We start from the raw sequence: 20264 nt of genomic DNA, 5'->3' as shown, positions 1-20264 counted from the left end.
TATCTGAATACAAATGAGGGGAAAATAATCTCCAGTAGAGAGGCTCTTTATCAGCTGCTACTTGGGAAAAATAACCAACCCATACACCTGTGGGTGTATCCTCACTGCTCCACACAGCTCTGCAGGGAGCTGCTCCCTGCCAGGGGACAGCAAAAGGGGATGTGTGCACTCAGTGTCCTGGTCTGTGCACAGTCCTCAGGGCAAAACCACCCTTCTGTCTGTCTGTTCCACTCTCACTCCCCAAAGCAGGAGTGTTAATTATGTGCAGAATGAGAGGCAAGTTCATCACTCACAAGGGTCTGGTGGGGCTGTAGGAAATAATTCACCACTGATGTGAAGACCTTGCTCCTTGGCCCTGCTTTTATATCTAGAAATCCAGGGGAAATGGCTCATCAGGTGATTTATAGCTCCCCTAGCCTCAAAGCAGCACATAAAAACAGTGTGTCCCTTGTGCATTCCCGATTGCAAACTGAGAGGCAGAGGTCTGGGATAAACCCAGAATAAAGGTGGAATTGCCTGTAAGAAATGAGGTCTGCTGTGTAACAAACCAGGGGACAGTGTGTTCAATCAGTATTTACTTGTTTCCTAAATAAATCCTCTGGTAATTTGATCAAAACCTGTGGCCATCAAGGCAGGAATCTGTCCCTCCCAAATTCTCTCTGCTAGCAGCTCAGCTAGACAGCTCTGGCCAAATAATAAACAGCCTTGTGCCATCCCTACTCCCACTGCCTTTCAAGCACAGCAACATTTCACATCTTCCACAGCTGTCCTTGAGAAGACAGAGTGCCTCATTATTGGTTATCATGGAACCTTATTTAATTTAAGAAATCTTTAAATGCCACTTGATCTGCAGGGCTCATCTGTATCAGTAACCCTCCGTGGGCTGCACAGATCTCTCCTTGTTAAATGCATGGAGTGAAAGAAAAAAAAAAGATGAGAAATGGTGTCAAGGCAAGAAAAATTAATCTCTGCCTCATTATTTTGTTTGGCTTTGTGCAGTGTGTGCTTTTTTGTTAATCACAATGGGAAGATGTGGCTGTTGCGAGGGAGGCAGTGAGAGACTGGTTGGGGTTTCTGGGGAGGGGAATCACATCCCTGCCCCGGGAAATGCTGCTGCCACATTTCCCCTTCTCCCCATGCCCCCAAGGGGAGCAAATCAAAGTTTGCTTTCACATTCTGGTAGTGCTGAAGCCCAATTAGTTGAGAACCTGCTGCTATTGCAGGGCTGTGAGTAAATTGGAGGCGTGATGTGAAGCTGCTTTGTTGACTTGCTCAGCAAGACAGAGACCTGAGGACTTGTGGAACACTCAGTCTGGGGGTAGCTCTCAGTTTGTGGCTTTTTTGGGGTACAGTTATAATTGGGATCACACAGAAGATTCCTGCCAAATCATCCCTGAAGATTATTTTTATCGCTTGAACTTAATGAAATTTGGGGATGGGTGGTGGGAGCCAATGCCAGTTTTTTATCAAACTCTCTCTTTTTTTCCCCCCAGTTCCAGCTGCAGTCTCTGCAGCTCTTGTGCAGCAGTGTGGGGGCAGAGCAGGACAGATGCTGTGATCTCCCTGCGCTGGTAAGGCAAGGGGCACTGCTCTGCCCATTGACAGCAAGCTGGGGAGGATGGGACAAGTCCATGGCACTGAAGTGACACTGGAAATTATTTTGATAGACTTAAGAGGGAACAAATTATTTTCCACTTGGGAATAACATCAGTGTGTTTCTTGGTGAAGCCAACAAAACTATGTTTGCTTCAAAAAGAGTGGAAACTTCCAATCCTGGTGCAGTGCATATTTTTCCTGCCCTGGCAGTCCTAGAGCTTTGCTGCCACCTCAGCCCTGAGGCACAACATCACCCACTCTTCCTTTCACTTCTCAACACAGACACCTGCTATATGGGGTGTATAAATATGTAGAAAGGAGAAAATTACCTTCCAATATGTGTTTTGCACATTGCAGGCAGGGCTGGTTCATATTTTTTTTTCTACATTCGTTATTCAACAGAAAAAATAAAGCACTCGATTGCTCACAAAAATCTCTCAGTGGAGTAGAAAAAAAAATTCCGCTTTTTTTCGAGTAAAAGATTGAATTTTGAAACACTGAGTGTTGTACTTGTGATCCATCCTGCTCTTGCTGTGCAGCTGCTCATGACTGGTTTTGGCTTGATTTCATTTCAGAGGGACGAGGACACCTGCCCTAGCCTGGCTCCTGCCTGTTCCTGCACTTCTGGGTGCCCAGGCTTGCCAGGACCCCCAGGGCCCCCTGTAAGTCCACCCTCCCCTCCAGTGTATTGCAGGTGCTGCTCTTGCTTCATGTTTTGTGGCATGTTGGCCATTGGATAATGCTCCTGGGGCTCTGTGGGGTTTTAGAATCACAGAATCGCTCAGGTTGGAAAAGATCCTAAAAATCATTGAGTCCACTCATTAATCAGGGCTGCCAAGCCCAGCTCTAAACCACGTCCCCAAGAGCCACAGCTACACTTTTAAATCCCTGCAGAAATGGTGATCCCACCCCTGCCCTGAGCAGCCTGTGACAGCCCTTTTTATGAAGTTTTATCCTCATGTCTCATCTAAACCTCCCCATGCGCAACTTGAGGCCATTTCCTCTCATCCTAACTCAAGGAGCTTTTCCAGGGCCAGGCTGAGAGTTTCCCTTTGGGTTTTGGATGGTGATGAAGTGGGGAGTTGGAGAGTTGGCAGTGCAACAGCTGCAGCTGGGAACAGGCTGAGCAGGGCCTGGTTCCACATTAATCCTCTTAGGAGAGGAGGACAGGTCACCCTCAGTGTCTGCAGAGATTTCATGGGTTTCAGGCTCAGAAATTGTCTGTAAATTTAAGGAAAAAACAACTCACCAAAAAAAAAAGAAATCTTCCTGTCTGGATCTATGTTAAATTGGAGCCAGTGAGTGTCTGTGTGGGTGGACAGTGTAAAGAGAAAGGGGAGACTTTGCTATCCTGTCTGTCCCCAAAACTCTCTTTCTGTTCGGTGAATGTCACTTGCAAGAAAACCCTGAAGAAACGGGGGGGAAGAGAAAACAGCCATTACATCTGCAGTGTGCTCAGGAAAAAAGGGCATAAATTCTGCCCTGTCCCTTATGGATGCAGGAAAGCTGTCATGGGCTTAAATCCCAGGAGAAAATATTCCTGTTAAACACTAGGAAGCAGTTATTAAAAAAAAAAAAATGTTTTTTGAAAATCTGGGGACGGATATTTGATTTGCACAAGCCAGCTGAAACCTGACAGACAGCCTGTCCAGAGCAGCTCAGCTCAACCACTCCAGGTGCTTTTCTCCTGGAAAATAACCATAAATGGAAACATTTGCCTTCTTTTTCAAGTGAAAAGGTCTCAGATCACCTCCTGCACTGACCTGTGGTTTAGCTGTGAGTTCAGCTCTATGCAAGGAGAGTGCCTCATTGCAGAGTAATTACTTGCTCATTCCGGTGGAAGTTTAATTAACAGCACACTCCACTGTCAGAGTTTGCTCCAATATCCTAAGTGCATAATTAGCAGCTTGCATTGCCCTGTGGTTTAAGCATCTCCACAGACAACTCCTTAAAGAGCAGGACTCTTTAAAGCATTAGAGGAAATTGGGTTTTGACACATAACCTTCTCCTCACACCACTGAACCCTTGGTAATTTGCTGCAGTTACAACAGCACTCACTGCTATTTTTAAAATTCCAGTTAGCAAGACATGTCCCACCTTGTATTTATCACTGTCCCTAATGAGTGTGTCTGACTAGATCCAGCTGGCTTCTGAAATGAGTTTCTGGGCACTTCTGAAAGCACCTTTCCCAAAGTTCCCTGCCTGTGCTTCTCAATTCAAATCCACGTGGTTTATTTTGGGTTCAAGAATAGCAACGTTCAGATTAAGATGTCAAAAATTCACACAAAATGAGGTCGTGCCAGGAGGTTGGTTTCTTCTCCCCACCCAGAGTCAGGCAGAGCTAAGCCAGGTTTCCCAGAGCCAGGTCTGTCCCTGGTCTCAGCACGTCACTTCTCTGGGGTGGAGAGTGTAAAACCCAGCTGAATTCCATGATGAGCACCCCCTTTCTCCCTTCTCAAGTGTGTTCCCATGTCCATATGAGATGTCTCAGCATGGATCCACTCAGAGGGAGTTGGAGGGAGGTTAAATAGTTTGAAACTTCATCCCTCCCTGCTGGGAATAAGTGCTGTGCTCCCAGTGCTGGAGGGTGTTACTTTCTTCTTCCCCTTCCCACATTTCCTGGACAACTCAATTAATTTTCTTTTTATCTCTATTTGTTTTGAGCTCTGTGGGGCAGGAAACCTTTTCCAGTGTGGAGCAGTGAAGAGCACAGAGTTCTGTCCCCCAGGCTTCTGGTTACAGTGAAATAAATGTGATGATGTTCTTTGTGTCCCACTGGCAGGGCAGCCCTGGCAGGAGAGGACCTCAGGGGGAGCAGGGGGAGCCAGGACCCAAGGTGAGTCCTTAGGCTGGAGATTATCTCCCTGCACCAAGCTGAGCCCAAAGAGAGTCATAACAACACACAGAGGAGGATGGGATCACTTATTATTAATTAAATGCTCAGTTGGGCTTTGGAGATGGAGATGACGAGCCTGATTGTGCTGAATTAATGCACTGACCATGGTCAGCAATGTCCTCTGAGAGCAGCTGTGCTGTGACAGGGTCAGGCTTTGTGCTGTGACAGATCTCCTGCCCTGGGGCAGAGAGGGAACACAGCCCTGAGGTGGGCTGGAGGAGTGGCTGGGGTTGAATCCCCCAGCCCTGGGACTGTAGCAAACCCTGGTGCAAGAGTTCACAGCTCCATGGATCAGCACAGGGCAGAGCCAGAGCAGAAAACTGGTCCCATTTTTGGGATAACATCTGGGACAGCAGCATGGCTGCAGGGGAAGGATTTGGGGAAAGGAATGAGAATGGACACAGATCTCAGAAATGGGCTAAGGAACATGGCTTTTTGCTCTCTGGCCAGCTTGAATAACAGGAATCAATGCTTGGGAAGGTGAGTTGTGCTCTGCAAAGCACCCCCTGCAGCTTTGCGGTCTGCTCTCATGAAACATGCACCAAAATCCTGGACCTAAAACAAAGGCAGCTGAGGTTACTGGAGATGCCCTCAGTGCCCCAGTTGAATCTTGAATCCTGTAGGTGGTTCATGCTGACCCAGGCTGTGCAGTGCAGCCCATGAGGACAGCGGGCACCGACCACTCCCTTCCTTTATAATTGTTTCCTTGTTTTTGGTTTCAGGGTGAGCCAGGCCCCCCTGGACAAGTGGGACCAGCGGGTCCCAGTGGCCAGCAAGGCTCTCCAGGCTCCCAAGGAATCACAGTTCAGGGCCCTGTGGTATGTGACCTCTTCCATTGCCCTTTTTCTGTCACTCACTCACTCACTCACTCTCCCCAGCTAGAACCTGTCAGGAATGGGTGTCAGTGCTGTGATTTATGTGTTTCCATCACCCTCACCAGCAGCTGAACAGCTGCAGAGGGAGAGATGACAATCAGTGGGTTTATGCTGACAAAGCCCTGCGCTTCATCATTGTGGCCAGAGCCTGCTTTTGTCCAGACTCCCCTTAATGGGCTTTTATTTCCAGCAGCCCAGTGGGGTCCCTTCCAACTCAGGATATCCTATGAATATTCAGGCATTTCTCTTCCCAGTGACCATCATTGCTTGGCAGGGAGCAGTGGCAAAGGCTGCCACATGTCTGGGATGGCAGAGTCCCTGTGCACATGCTGTGGCTGTAAATTACCCTGGAACACTGCAGGGAGCAGGAACAACCTGGGACATGCATGTGGAGCAGCAGGATGCTCTTTGCCTTAAAGGGTTCTGCCACACACCCAACTGTGTGCTTCTGCTTTAATCCAAGGGGCCACCAGGAATTAAAGGAGAGAAAGGAGACACTGGAATCCCTGGCATGCAGGTAACGGTGAACACCACTCCATCTACTTGTCCCAAAGATTTTTTGCCCACCTTGTTTGTTTTTTTTTTTTTTTTTTTTTTTTGTTGTTGTTGTTGTTTTTTGGTTTTGTTTTTGTTTATTTTGGTTTGGGGTTTTTTTTCTTTTTTGGCTTTTTTTTTGTGTGTTTTTTTTTGCTTGTTTGTTTGTTTTTGTTCTTGTTCTTTTTTCTGAGTAACTACTTTAAGCAAGTCTGAAAAGTTGTTGCTCTTGTCTGCTTGGGAACTGTCTGTCATTTTGGAATGCCATCACTTTCCTAAGCAAACTGAGTCACCTGGTGTTAGAGAGATAGACCTATCTGCAAACTGGATATGATGGAATTAAAGCTGGGTTAACAGTCTTTGCTCTATGTAATGAATACATCTCTGTCTTCTTTGACCTTTCTCTTCTATCCTCTGTTCCAAGATGGATTAGGGCAGTTGATAATCAGATGCTGACTTTACCCAGCATTTCTGATTTACAGGGAATTCCTGGTGTGCAGGGAGCTCCGGGCAGGGATGGACTTCAAGGCGCAAAGGTAAACCCCATCTCACCCCTAAGGTTTTGTGCATGGGTGCCTAAAAATCTGCTGGGAGCATCCCAGCAGAGACCCAAAACTTCCCAGTGCACTCAGTGCAGAAGTGAATGGTCTTTTCACAAAGCCAGAGGGATTGGGGGAAAAAAAGGGCCTCATTTCAGGTTTGGCCAAATTTGAGCAGATACTGCCCATCTTGCTGCTCGATGCTTTTCTTACCCATTTCAGCACGTTCCTGCTAAAAGCAGCACATGGAAAAGCATCTCACTGCTGATGAGGTCTCTCAGAGTCCTCTTGTTAGTAAATGACTGGATTTGCTCTGCAGGGGGTGAGGGGACTCGAAGGCACAGCTGGGCCTCCAGGACCTCCTGGACCAAGGGTGAGTATTCCCTGTGAGGGATGCACTCTGAAATCTGCTCCTCAGCAGAGCTTTGTGCTTTCACGTGGAAGAGTCAGGGCAAGCCCCCTTCCCAGGGTACCAAAGGGAGCACATGGTGCAGGTGCCTCCTTTCCCTGCCACCCTCAGGGTAAGAAGAAAATCCTTGGCTTGCTCTGGCAAGTCCTGAGGAAGCTTCATCCCAGCCAGGACATTCTTATTGTGCTGTGTTAGCTTTCCTGACACTGCTGTTTTCCAACTGCTGGTTGAGTTGGAGGGGGTTTGGTTGGTTGGACTGAAATCAGCAGGGGCTGGAGGATGCAGGCAGTGTGAAAGGTCCCCCCCACATCCCTGCCAGTATCTGCTGCCAGGGCTGGATGTAGATGGGTGTGCTTGCACTCTGTCACGCCCAGGGTAGCAGAACTTTAAGATCTGTTGATTCACACCTCCTAATTGGAAGGCACCACAGGAACACTTCATTTTACTTGAGAAATTGAACCAAATTTGGGGTTAGTTGATGGCTGGTGGACCTGAAAAGTTACTGGTTCTCACAACTGAATCTCACCGCTGAGTCTCACTGCTGAGTTATAAGGAATTTGGCAGTGGTTGTGCTAAGTTATTTATAGGAGCCAAGGTTGAATTAGGCTCATAACTTTGACTTGTTCATCCTGAGAATATGTGGAGCTGGCAGCAGTGAGCCTCAGCTTTTTAAATATGAGGAAAGCACTGTCACCTCCAGAGCAGGCTCTGAAAGCTGTTCTGGTGCTGCCTTGAAAACTTTTCTCATTTTCACTGTTCAGAAAAGTTGCTAATATCTACTGAATTCAAAAGTAATAGCTGGAAAATTCTAAAACAAAGTATTTCTGCTAGATGTTTTTGGCTGTTTTTTTTCTTCTCTTTGTGGCTCCAAAAGGCACAGAAAGCTCACAAAGAGGAGATGACCACAGAAGGCAGTTCCCACTCTCTAAGCTGCTGTTGATGTTGTTAAGTATTAGAGGCCAGCACAGGTTTTAAAAGAAAAAGAGAAAAAACAAGTGGTATTGGGAGGCTGAAGAGGAAGGTTGTGCTCTTGGCTGTGTCTAAATCTGAATATATAATAAAAGATCAAAAGCCTGTAGGGTATAAACTACAATGCAGTTTGTTGGCAAAACTCAGCTTTGCTGGCTTGGCCATAATTGAGATGGTGATGGGAAATGATGTGAGCATGACTCTCACACAGTGAGCTTTGAGCAGTGAGTTTGTGGCTGGACAGGAAACTTAAGGTTGCTGTTCCCTTGCTTGAGTCCTCTGAACTCCCACCAGGGGTGCCCCTGGAGCCCTTGAACAGAAAAAGAGAGTTAGGGAATAACTGGATGGTTAATCTGTAATGTCTGCAGGGTTTCCAAGGAGCCACAGGCACCCGAGGCAGCAGTGGTGAGAAGGGACCTCCAGGTGATGTTGGGCCAACAGTAAGTTTCTGCTTTTGGGTCTCAAAGAAGGCCAAGACATGGAATAATTGAATGGGAATGAGCTGTTCCCACAACAGCTCTGCCTCAGAGTCTGAAGAATAGTTTAAATTCACATTCATCCTTCTAAAGGAGATGTCTGGGCATTCAAAGCCCAGGCTACTGATCTGTTGATAAAGCATTCAACAAATCCCAGCTCCCTTCGCCCTCTGCAGATTCACCTGCTACACAGAATCTAAACAGATTTCTGGTGTAAGATTCTAGAATAAAGCAAGAAAGTCACTCATGAGCTGGAGCAGCCAGCCTTGGGCTTGCAGGTGAAACCACAGATCTAAATGTCACAGGAATTTCTTCTCCTCAGATGTTAAAAACCACCTCTCCTGCTGGGAAATCTGTTCTTAGAGTGCACCTGAGAAATTTCTGCATCCCTGTTCCCCATGGTGCTTATCCCACTGCTCCAGTTACTGATTTATTACTCTTTTTCTTTAAAAACAATGTGTTTGAGTATGAATTCATACTTTTAAGTATGGACTTAAAGCTCTTAAAATCACTGCCATGAGGTCAAGAAAACAACAAGAGTGTGAGGAACAATCATTGTGCTCCCACTAATGTAACCCACACCCCCAGTGAATTTATTTGTTTGTTTTTTTCTGTTCTTCCTTCCTTAGACTTTTTTTTTTTTTTTTTTTCTGTAGGGGCTGCCAGGTCCCAAAGGAGAAAGAGGAGAGAAAGTGAGTTTTTCTCATGCTGGGTGATATTGTCAGTGCATCATACACTCAAAAGACTGGGTGTGATAACTTGAATTGCAACTTTTTCTTACAATTATGAGCCAAACCTCTCCAGTGTTGGTTGTACCTATTGCTTTTTTCCTTTCACCTGCACAGGCTGGGCTGCTGGGGTATAAATAATCCCACAGCAGTCCCTTAGTATCAATTGTAGTAATGAAGCAGAAATGTCAAATGCAAATCCATTCTTTGCTGAGAAGGGAAAAACCAAACCCACTTGGCTCCACTTTGTTCTGGTTTAATGTGTTGCCAAAGGGGACTCATTTGTCATAATCATTGTCCATGCCCCAGCACAGACCTTGGCAGCCAGGACATCCACACTACCTTGGAAGGTTCTTTTATTGGGAAAATAAGTTTTTCAAGTTTTTCTCATCCTGACTTCTGGTTAAATCAAACTGCCACGACTTTCTAGGAGTCATTGCCAAGAGTGACTTATGCGAATTTTTCTTCAGACAGGGATGAGGTGCTTTTGTCTCAAGTTAATGCTTCAGAATTATAATTTTTAAGAGCATTCTCCTTCCAATCCCACCAGTTTTTCCTTTTCTAGACTTTTTTTTACACTGAAACTTTTTGTTTCCTCCTCCTTTGGGTGTTGAACAGAGCAGTTTTTAAGCCTGGATTATCTGCACAGTGATCCAGCCAGAGATGTATGTTTTATAAACAGTTCTTGAAGCAGGTGCATTAGGTATGAATTTTCACAGTCAGTGTTTATTTTTAAGCAGGTTTTTGCATTTTAATCGCTTTTCCCTACTTCACTAAAACTTTCTGAAGGGCCCATGATATATGATTTATTCAAAATACAGTAAGAATCAATATTCATGGAAGATGGAGTCAAAGATAGGAAGTTGTAATATCTGATCATACTAAATGTTTTACACATCACAGAACACTGAGTTATAGACTTAGCATCTTTTCTGATAAAATTTGAGGGTGAAATTTGCTCTCCCTTTTTTGGTAATTATTTAGATTCGGTCTGGTCCTTTTGATGTGCAGGAGAAAAGCAATTATTGATGTTTCCAATTTCAATTTTCTGGTTTCAGAGCTTCTTGATAAATAAATAGAGCTGCATTTCACAGTAATTAATATCTCTGGAACTCAAGCTGAGAAAATGAATGGGCTGAAAGATCTCATGCATTATGAGATTGATCCTTTCTAAAAGATATTGATACTTCATTTTTTTCTTAATTTTTTTAAAAAAATGCTTCATTTTAGGGGGAACCACAGTCTTTGGCCACGATTTACCAGCTCGTTAGCCAGGCCTGTGAACGGATGATCCAGAGTGAGTAAAACCAACCCAGGTCCTGAGTCTGCTCATGTGGTGATGGGACAAGGGGGAATGGCTTTAAGCTGAAGGATTGGATTTATATTAGATATGAAATTGTTCCCTGTGAGGGTGCTGAGGCCCTGGCACAGAGAAGCTGTGGCTGCCCCATCCCTAGAATTGTCCAAGGTCAGGCTGGATGGCACTTGGACCAACCTGGGATGGTGGAAGGTATCCCTGCCGTGGCAGGGCATGGAAGAGGATGAGCTTTAAGGTCTCTTCCAACCCAAACCGTCTGTGATTCTATGATCCTATGACTCTCCAGAAGTGGAAAACCAGAGGAGAGACAGCCTGAAGCTGCAGTGATCCCAGCAGCCCCATCACCAGCAAATGTCCCATCTCAGGCTCTAAGCACTACTTCGTCTTTATCGGGTGGCATTAGCACAGAAAAGACCTGCAAAACATTTATTTGCAAAACCCTTTGGTGTTTTGCAAAGCCTCCTTTATTTCTTAAATGGAAAAGCTTGAAACTAATTTGATAGAAATTATTCTTTCAGCAATATGTGCTGATTCCTCCTGAGACGAGGCAGGTTTGTAAAGCTCCTGTGCTGTGATGTGCAGAGAGAAGCAGTGCCTTGCCCAAGGTCAGGCAGCAAAGTCATCACTCAGCTGCCCATCTTCATCTCCTGCCTCTCTCAGCTTGGACTGACAGCTTTTCAGCACTAGCTGATCATTCTAAGTACCTTTTCAGACAAAATCCTTTCATTTTTATCTCTCTTCTGAATTTCCCAGCCAAGGAAATGTTTGTTTTCTCTCCTGTCTTCTCAGCTCACGTGTTGAAATTTGATTCATTCATACATGAACATGCAAGGAAGCCAGTTCCCATCTGGGAGGAAAGGTTAAAACCAGGAGAACCAGGACCTCCAGGTCCTCCAGGCCCACCTGGGAACAGTGGAGAAAGAGGAGAAAGTGGCAGCCCTGGGCAGCCAGGCAAGGATGGGTATCCAGGAGAGAGAGGTATCGGCAGAATTGTTCATATGCCTTTTTCACTGCATCTTTGGTACTTTAACTAAACATCTCAGTGCCTCAAGCAGTATTGTATAGATAATACATGATATTGTCTCATTTTATTGCTGTTTTCCCTTTGGATTTCTCCATTCTAGGAAGAGACACCCAAATTATAAATCTCAACAAGTAGGGAGAAGCCAGATGCAACCTACTCTGTTTTCAAGCTCTTAATGGAAGGAAAGGCCAGATTAGCACCATTTGTAGGTTTGGGAGGGACGGAGAGTTTAATTTTAGTGGGCAGGAGGCTTTTGCTACAAAAAACCAGTTATTTGGGTGGAGACATGGTGGTGGAACAGATCAGCTTTGGGCAGAAAGGAGGAGCATTGGAAAACACTGATGGAAGGCATGAGACAGCTGGAGCAATCTTTAAAGGGGAAGTTTCTGGAACAGTAGTTTCACAATGAAAGACTCAGACATAACTAAAGAAATAGATTAATATGATCTCTGAAGTGGCCTCAGTTATTGCACATGAATGAGTGAAAGGTGGGAAGATGTTTTGCTTGGATTTGCAGACGTTTGTCAGTGGTTCAAGTAATTGTCTGTCAAAATAAAAAGAAAACCATTGGTTTCAGCAATGTCCTAACACCTCAGAGTAACTGGAAATATTCTGTTTAACTCCTTCCTCCTGCAGTAGTCAGTCTTAGCTGGTATCTGCAGAGCTCATCAAAACGTCACTTCAGAGAGAAGGGAGTAACAACAGATTTTTCTAGCCTGTCAAGCAGGAGAGGGCAGAAGACAGATCTAGTGAAAAACCACCTGAAGGACATGGCTGATCAAAATATTTTCATCTTAAAATAATGAAAAAATCATATTTTGTCAAAATGTACCTGTTTTCTCTGAGAGGTACTAGTTTCACAAGTAATTTAACAGGAAAATATCAATCCTAGCTAACCAGCACCTGGTCAAAGAGACAGTTCAGCTTTGTGATTTGTTTGATCCACATGAAGAGCACAGAGGTGGGCCCGACCCTCAGGCTGGTGCAGAAACACTATTGCTATGAATTTCTCTGTGAAAAATGTTCATTCCCACCCCTTTTGGGCTGCAGATCTGTGCTGCTTGGATCAAAGAAATCAGTGCCCTGCTGGTCAGAGCAAGAGTAGGTGTCCAGAGTGAGTGAAAGCAAATGGATGTTTCTCAGTGTTGCCAAGGGTTGTGACTCCTCTTTGACTCATGGAGAGACTGCAGGAGCCTCAATTCAGGGTGAAATTTGACATAGAGTGAAGCAACACTTATCTCTTATCTGTGAATAGGTGCCCCAGGGCCCAAAGGAGAGAAAGGGATGTCTGGAGCCAATGAGGAAGGGAGCCAAGGACCCAGAGGCAGAACAGGTAGAGTGACCCCAGCTTCTGTCTATTGATCCAAGGATAGCCAGCAGCTCTCAGATTCAAAGCATCATCCAGCTGAAGGACCTCTGTGCTGGGGCTGGACTCACCTTCCCACCACAGCCCTGTGGCAGCATCCTCAATGGTTTCCTCTCTGCTAAAATGCAAGAGATTAACCAGGCAGCTTCTTCCCTCTGGTACCCATTCCCAGGGGATGATGTGTTTTGAGGACATGAGACTCATCCAGGGAGTTTTGGTTTTGCTGCCTTTTTGCATGCAAGACCAGATGCTCGGGGGATAGAAGCTCTGAAAATTCAGCTCGTGGAGCATAAGGGTTTGTGAGTAATCTGTGAGGATTTGGCGTACTCCTCCACCCTGATCCCTGATCTTGGGATCTGTGGGAAGTTTGCTACTGGCATAACAAACCAGGCACTGTCAAAAGAGTGTGGTCAAACACATTCTTCTGCATTTAATTGTCCAGAGTTGAGATGTAAAGACACAAACCCCAACGTGTCTGGGGTGGATCCGGGGGTTAAGGTGATTCTCTGCTTTAACATGTAGGTGGATTTGGGGTTCTCAGGCTCCATTTTTAGCCAAGGTATGCACCCTTAAGGTCAAGAATAGGGATTCAGGTACTGGGATCCAGAACAGGTTTTCCAACTGGCAGGTCCTGTTTATCCACCAAAATGAGGAAACTATGCTCAGAAAGTTACCTGCCATGTAAGATGGGGGAAAATACAGCAGAGGTATGACACTGCAAAAGCAGATGTGCTACAGCTTTCTGTGCTTCTCCTTCTGCAGGTCCACCAGGAGAAGTTGTGCAGGGGAAACCAGGTCCCAAGGGCATCCCTGGGAGTTATGGTCCTCCAGGTTTCCCTGGTGCCAGAGGGCAGCCTGGGCAGCCTGGGCAGCCCGGGGGCTGTGATATCTCTGGATGTTACGAGGCTGATAGAAGAGGTAAGTCCTGACTATGTCAGCATAAAGTGGTGATTTTAAGGCTGTCTCTGGTTACTTCTCTTGAGCCAGCAGAGACCTCTGTTGATCCTTCAGGCACCATCAGTCCTGCAAAGCCTCCTCTGCAGAGCAGTCAGGGTGATTCCCATGCAACCCACATGGACAAAAGCCAGCTCTATGGGCTGCTCCTTCATGGATTACCACATAATGCAGCACTAGCCAGACAGGTGGGGAGGGATCATGGGGGATCAGTTCTTCATGTCCCCAGCAATTGTTTCCATGGGGGATGGAGAGAGGGAAAATTCCTCAGTTCCTACATTTGCATTTCATGGAGGCTCCCTGGGACAAAGACCTGGGTGATGAAGAAATTCACTGGCACGGAACAAAAGGTTTACAAGGGAAAGGAATTAATTCTGTGCCATTCCTTCTCAGACCCTGACACTGATTTATTCATTTGCTCAGTGGCCTTATCCTTTCCACACACAGATTTTGTTCCCTGATGGCTGGGGCGGAGGCAGCTGAAGACATTGCTTTTCCCTGGAAATCTCTGGAAGAAAACTCCACAACTCCAAAAGAAGCAGCAAACCGAACAGCAGATGTGTTATGTTTTTTTAATGCCCCATCATTTCTGTATGGACAAGTCAATCAAACTCCACAGCCACAGCCTGTGTATGGCTGAGCTGTCTGTCTGCACAACTGCGGTGCTCAAACTCACATCCCACAGCAGGAAAAAGGCACAGCTGGACACTCGGGCTGACAGACTTGTAAGAAAAAGAAATACTGTATTGAAATGCTCAGAAATAACAGATAATTTCTGCCCATTTGTCTGCTTGTGGTTCCTTATTGTCAGTTGTTCTGTGTCCCCAGCGCAGAGAAAATCAGCACCTCATAACCAAAGAAGCAAATCCACTGGAGCACAGCTGCATTTTCTGTTGGCTGCTAAGGTAACAAAGTCTAGCACCATCTTGGCTGTTTCTGCTCTTGGCAGAATGCTGATGGTTTCCTCGCTGGGGTGTTTTGTACACAACCACTGCAGCCAGAGATCACCTCACTGTGATGTGACAAACCACCGTTCATCTCCCCTGGGGCTTGGTAGCTCAGGCAAAGCCTTACATGAGTCACAGCCCTGTGCTGAGAGGAGCTGGAGATTAACCTGCTGCTTTTGCCACGTCTCCCTCCTGCAGGCTGAGAAGCTACTTTGCATTTTATCAGGTGGAATATTGAACAGCTCTGAGTCTGCCTTTTACCCATATAACATGGAGGTAATTGTTGTGTTACACCCCCTTCCTTGCCATCAGCTGAGATGTGTCTGCAACAAACCATGCAGATACTGATAAAAATGTTCCTCCTTCTTTGCAATCACTGCTTCGGGCTGTGCTGGATCATTGTCTGCAACCTGCCCCTGCTTCAGAAACAAACCTTGCTGAACTCTGATTAAACCCTAAGCCTAAAGCATCGGTACAGATTTTTCAGAGCTGTTAAAAGGTAAAAAATGGAGCATCATGCACATTCCTCTACATTTATTCTGGATGTGTAATTTCTGCAGTTCCATACAGGAAGGCAGCCTGATATTCATACAGCCAGCCTTTGAAATCTTAGCAGCAAATACATCACACTTAGAGAGTAGATTGTCACATCAATACCAAGGAGAAAGAGGTTTACCTTAAGAGAACTGACTTTTTTAGACAAGGAGTCCAAATATTATTTCTTCTTGTCATTAAGAAAAAATCCTATGGAGTTAAGAAATTCTGCTAAAGGAATATTGGAACATGTCAGACTCGTGTGGGAGCCAACCTACAACAAAAGTCAGATAAAATATGGTTAGTGCATCCTGTAAGTATTTAAAGTTGTTCTTGGCTTCATGTGTGTTCATTCTCTAGAAGCTCCCAAGAATTAATATTTTCACTATGACATACAGTCCCTCTGGAAAATGTAGGAAAATGCATAGAAGTACCATTCTGATGGAAGTAACATTTCTGTTCACAGTGGAGCTCTCCAGAGCTGCCTTGACATATAAAATGGAAACCTTTCAGCTCAGAAGTGTTGCTGCAGACAACAATCAGAAGAGAAAGGAGAGGTCAGAGGAGCTGAAGGTTGCAGCACAGCAGGAACAGTGTGTTTGGAAGGGACACCTGCACAGGAACACCCTGCACAGGTGTTGGGGTGTTGGGAGTTGCAGTGTTTCTGTTTATACAGGTTAGAGCTTTGGAACTGTGCTTTCCAGATTCCTTGGAGAAAAAAAATTTAAAACACCAAAAAACAAAGCCAAACCTACAGCGAGTTGGTTCAGAATGGTTTTGAATTTAGCACTGAATATAAACTCTAAAGCTGTGATAACTGGCCAGGACAGAAAATTATTGTCATTAAATGCTCACAAAGTGGGGAAGGTGAGCAGTACAATGAGGAACATCTGCATTTGCAGGTTATTCTGCTTCCTTTCTGGCTTAAACCAGTGCAGCCAAATTCCCAGTCCTGAACTTGCTGTTCTGCCTGTTAAAATTAGTAACCACTGGTGATTTGAGACAGAGCTCCTTTATGTTTCTTTATCAACTGTTTTTGGAAATTGCTCACGTCCCCTCTCTGCCTGTCTTGGGATTTGATCTATTTTGGTGGAATTTCCAGTGACATTTGCTTTTGTCTGGTTATTTCAGATCCAACAGCAACAGTCAGGCTTTAACAAAATTGGGTCCCAGCAGGGCTATTGATTAGGAGAGAGACAACCTGCACAAACAACTTGTCCATTTATCTTCCTAAACTTTATCCCATGAGTGGTTTTATTTACTTAAAATCAAGGATATTTAGTCCATGTAGTGTCACAGAGCCTGTGCCAGTGCTTTGTAACCAATTCCTCAAGCCAAGGAGCTTTTCTGCTGAGAGATTTTAGGCACTGAGAGTTTGACCCACCTGGTGTAGGTAGATTCTAGCAGAGGCTGAGGACCTTTCACTGATAGATATTTTTGCAATAAGCATTTTTTGAGGTGTTATCTCTGTCTCAGGAGTAAGATACAACCACTGGAGTAACCAGCAATGCTGTTAACAAGCAGCAGAGCTTGTTACGGCCTTTCTCCATGACTCAACAGCTTGGCTGGATCAGAATTAAAGGGCTGGAAAGACAGAGATACCCTGGGAGTGGATAAAGCGTCATTAATGGACATCACTGCAGTGGGGAAGGGCCAGGTGGGGCTTTATGGGGGTGTTTTCCTTAGGACTGCACATGAATCTTGCCTCTCCCATCTCCATCTCTGCCTGTCTCCCTCCACACCAGTGAATTTCCTTGAGCCAAATTTCTTGATAAATGTCTAGAGAAACTTCTCCAAAAGGGAGGTGTTATAAGCTGTGTGGATTGGCTCACTGGGGAACGAGATGGAAATCAGCCCTGGAAATGCTGGGGAAATGGGGATTACACAGATCATCCTACCAGCCAGCTGCAGATAAAACACCCTGCATCCTCTGTGGATGGGAAAGTGATCTGGACAAAATGAGCATTAGGGAAGCAGGAGAAAGGAGATGTAGGGAAAAAAACAGAACAGTGGAGGTAACTGAGGTTATTACAGCCAGTTTTCTTCCATTCATGCCCAAAGGAGCTGTACTGGAGGGAAAGCATCAAACACCATGGTGAGGATTCAATCTCTCCTGCACAAGTGAAACAGAAGAAGATCAACATCCATATCTGCTGTCTTTGATGCCTTTGGGGTCTCTGAGCTTAGTTTTGCCCTCCTGGAAGCTGAAAACCATTTACTTAGCTCTGAATCTCTTCCAAGACATTTTAGAGCTCTTGTTGTGTCCCACCCTTGCTTCCTCACTCTTTTTCTGATGTCAGCTTGTTCACTCAAGTCCTGGGAATCAATTCTGAGCTGGGAGCATTACAAATGCCAACAGTCTGGCTGCATGCATTTTCCTGGAGTCTTTCATATGCTAAAACCTTTCTTTGTGTTCCATGGGTTTGAAATAGCACAATTATTCATTATTCTACAGTTATAGTCTGGTTCGTGTCCCAGTTTTATTCCAGTTTCTGATCACTGAATCCTATGGAGGGAGATCATCCTCCTAAACAACCTCTAAGATGGAATAACCTGCCTGAGAAAGAACAGTAAATGTTGTTTCCTAATTTCTCCCCTTAGACTTTAAAAGGAGGCACGTCAGAGGCAAAACCAAAAATTTATTTGAACTTTTACCTGGGAAACTACTTATGCAACATGTGAAGAAAGGTAGTTATCAGTGTATGAAAACTGCTGTGACATTAAAGTAGAGGATGCAGGGACCTGCCCTATGCCAGCTTCTCCCCAGACACCAGGAACACCTCTGGAAATGGTTTCAGCTGTCACTCCTCATCTTGTCCCTCCAAACCTGGTGATCCTGCAGTGGCACTGACTCCTCAAGGACACAACCACACCCTGAGCCCTCCTGATCAAACCTGGTACCTCTGATGTGCTAATGCAGCTCTTTCCTGCTCCCCCTCCTGCATGGCAGGGCCATTCTGCCCTGGGTTTCACGTTCTGCTCTGCTGCAGTTGAAGTGCCACACTCCCCTTGAGACACTGCCCCACACACAATGTGCACTGGCCACGACTTTGGGCAGAAAAGGTGAAAATTGGAGATGAGCCCTTTGCTGTGAGCAAAGCACAGCCTGTGCCTGTCCCTGCTGAACTCCCCTGTATGTCACCTTGAACATTTGGCTCTTATTCAGTCCTTAAACCTTTATCAGCTCTCCTGGTGCCTCCAAGCCATTCCCTCCTGCCCCTAGGGCCCAGCACAGCCCTGGCAGCCCGGACACCCTGGCTTGGCTTTGGCTCCTGTGTGTGCTGGGAGATGTGAGCAGACATGTGAGCAGAGACTGGAGCTGCTGCTGCCTCCATCCCAGCTGGAAACTGCTGCTTTTACTGCTGAAAATGTGCATGCCCAGCCAAGCCTCCCACCTGCCCTGCTGCTAGTGATTCCCATGTGTTCAGGAGGAGGAGGAGGAGGCAGAGAGCTCTGAGCAGCTGCTCTGGGCATTGCTGTGATACCATGCCCCTAACCCAGCAGTGCCCAGGGTCAGAAATCTTCCACCTTCACGATCCTTTTGTCAGAAGGTGCAGAGGTGCTGGAGAGGGCCCAGCCTGTGCCCCCGTGGGGCTGTGACAGCAATAGGCAGCCCTGCTGTGTCACAGCCCTGCACACACACCGCAGCTGTGCTGGTACATTTATGCACTAGACCTTGAAGATGTTCGACTGTTTGTTTTCCTTTCATTGCCATAAGCAAACTCACTGACTGTGAAAAGGGATAAATTAGCATCTCCAAAGGCTGGGTCTCTCTTCATTCTGAAAACAAGCAGCAGCTCGGCTCCCTCATCTCCCTCCCTGCCTCCCACCCCGTGCTGTGCCAGCACAGCTCTTTGTGGAGCTGGCCCAAACCACGGCTGCTCTGCTTTCTTGGTGAGCCAAACAGATTTTAAGCACTTGGCTGAATCTGTGAACACAGAGGTCACTTGTAGTTTCTTAGATGAGGCCTCACAGGCCGATCACTGCATTGATTTTTAACCTGTGCTGTTCTGGCTGAGTGCAGTAACTTGTATTTCGAAGAAGTCTCTAAAGCCCATTGTTTGTGTTCCAGCATTGCTGTCACAGTTCTGAGCAGCTCTGTGCTGCTCACTGAGCCGTGTGGCAGCAACGAGCCTCATGTGCCAGGCCACCACACACAGGGGTGACATACATCCCACCTGGGCCCTCACCTGGGCTCTGGCTTCTGCAGGACCCTCTGTGCTGCTCCCCAGGCAGCTCCCTGCCTCTCCTGGTGTGTATTGCCCTGAATTCAGGGCAGGGTAAACTTCCCAGTGCCCAGAGAGTCTCATGGGTGCTGATCCCAGCTGTGGGTGTGAAGGAGGTGCTGGGCAAAGCTCAGATCCCAGAGCTGCCAGCCTGGTCTTTGAGTTGTGCTCTCACAGCAGGTCCTGAGGCAGCTTTTAGAGGGTTTTTAGACCACGTCTGCCTCTGCCTGCACACGCTGGTAAAATGTTCATGAGCCCTTCTGCCTCTGAGAGCTCTGGGCTGTGGGCTGTTCCCAGCATTGAGGCTGGGGACGGTAAGCCAGGCCAAACGGAGCTGGACAGACTGAAACACAATAAGTTTCACCTCAACATGAGGAAAAACTGCTTTACATTGAGGGTGGCAGAGCACTGAGGCTGCCCTGGGAGGTCATGGAGCATCTCTCTCTGGCACCTAAATAATCTGCCCTAGGTGACCCTGGCACATTTCTTTATTATCCTGACATCATCCTGGATTTGTGTTCTGGTTTCCCTATGCCTTAGGTATCTCCCCCAACTACACCAAGGGTTTTACAGCTCAGGGTGACCCTCTGCTGTTTTGCAGAAGCCATAACTTGGATCCAGGAGATTTCCTCTGAAAGTATCCTAAAGAGTTACCAATGTGGTCCCAATCTTAACCCCAAATCCTCCCTCCATTTGCCTGATTCTCATTCAGCCCAAGTCTCCACAGTTCCTGGAGGACTCTGGTCAAAGTAAAATCTGTATAAAATCTGCATCTTCTGTGCTAATGATCACTGTTGGTCCCAAGCAGCCATTTCAGCCTTTGCAGACTCTCTGCCTTTACCAGCTGAACACAGACCACATCCTGCACAGGTA

At 46.2% G+C, this 20264-nt stretch overlaps 1 protein-coding gene across 4 annotated transcripts in view; it reads left to right on the top strand.

The window, feature by feature from the left end:
* COL20A1 (collagen type XX alpha 1 chain) overlaps nt 1-14466 on the top strand; it is a 52579-nt gene extending 38113 nt beyond the window's left edge. For 3 of the 4 annotated variants that reach the window (XM_063172490.1, XM_063172489.1, XM_063172492.1), the window contains 14 exons: nt 1494-1571; nt 2172-2258; nt 4379-4432; nt 5215-5310; nt 5831-5884; nt 6384-6437; nt 6760-6813; nt 8187-8258; nt 8951-8986; nt 10253-10319; nt 11130-11318; nt 12620-12697; nt 13493-13648; nt 14132-14466. In XM_063172490.1, the coding sequence (XP_063028560.1) occupies nt 1494-1571; nt 2172-2258; nt 4379-4432; nt 5215-5310; nt 5831-5884; nt 6384-6437; nt 6760-6813; nt 8187-8258; nt 8951-8986; nt 10253-10319; nt 11130-11318; nt 12620-12697; nt 13493-13648; nt 14132-14145 (1089 nt within the window). In that variant the 3' untranslated portion in view covers nt 14146-14466. The remainder of the gene's footprint in view (nt 1-1493; nt 1572-2171; nt 2259-4378; nt 4433-5214; nt 5311-5830; nt 5885-6383; nt 6438-6759; nt 6814-8186; nt 8259-8950; nt 8987-10252; nt 10320-11129; nt 11319-12619; nt 12698-13492; nt 13649-14131) is intronic. The other variant, XM_063172491.1, reaches the window with a different exon arrangement.
* Nucleotides 14467-20264: the final 5798 nt, after the last annotated feature.

Source organism: Melospiza melodia, chromosome 19 (genome assembly GCF_035770615.1).
Source record: "Melospiza melodia melodia isolate bMelMel2 chromosome 19, bMelMel2.pri, whole genome shotgun sequence".
In the NCBI taxonomy this organism is placed as follows: Eukaryota; Metazoa; Chordata; class Aves; order Passeriformes; family Passerellidae; genus Melospiza; species Melospiza melodia.
The sequence above is the reverse complement of the archived record's forward strand: the minus strand, read 5'-3'. Positions and strand labels throughout refer to the sequence as shown.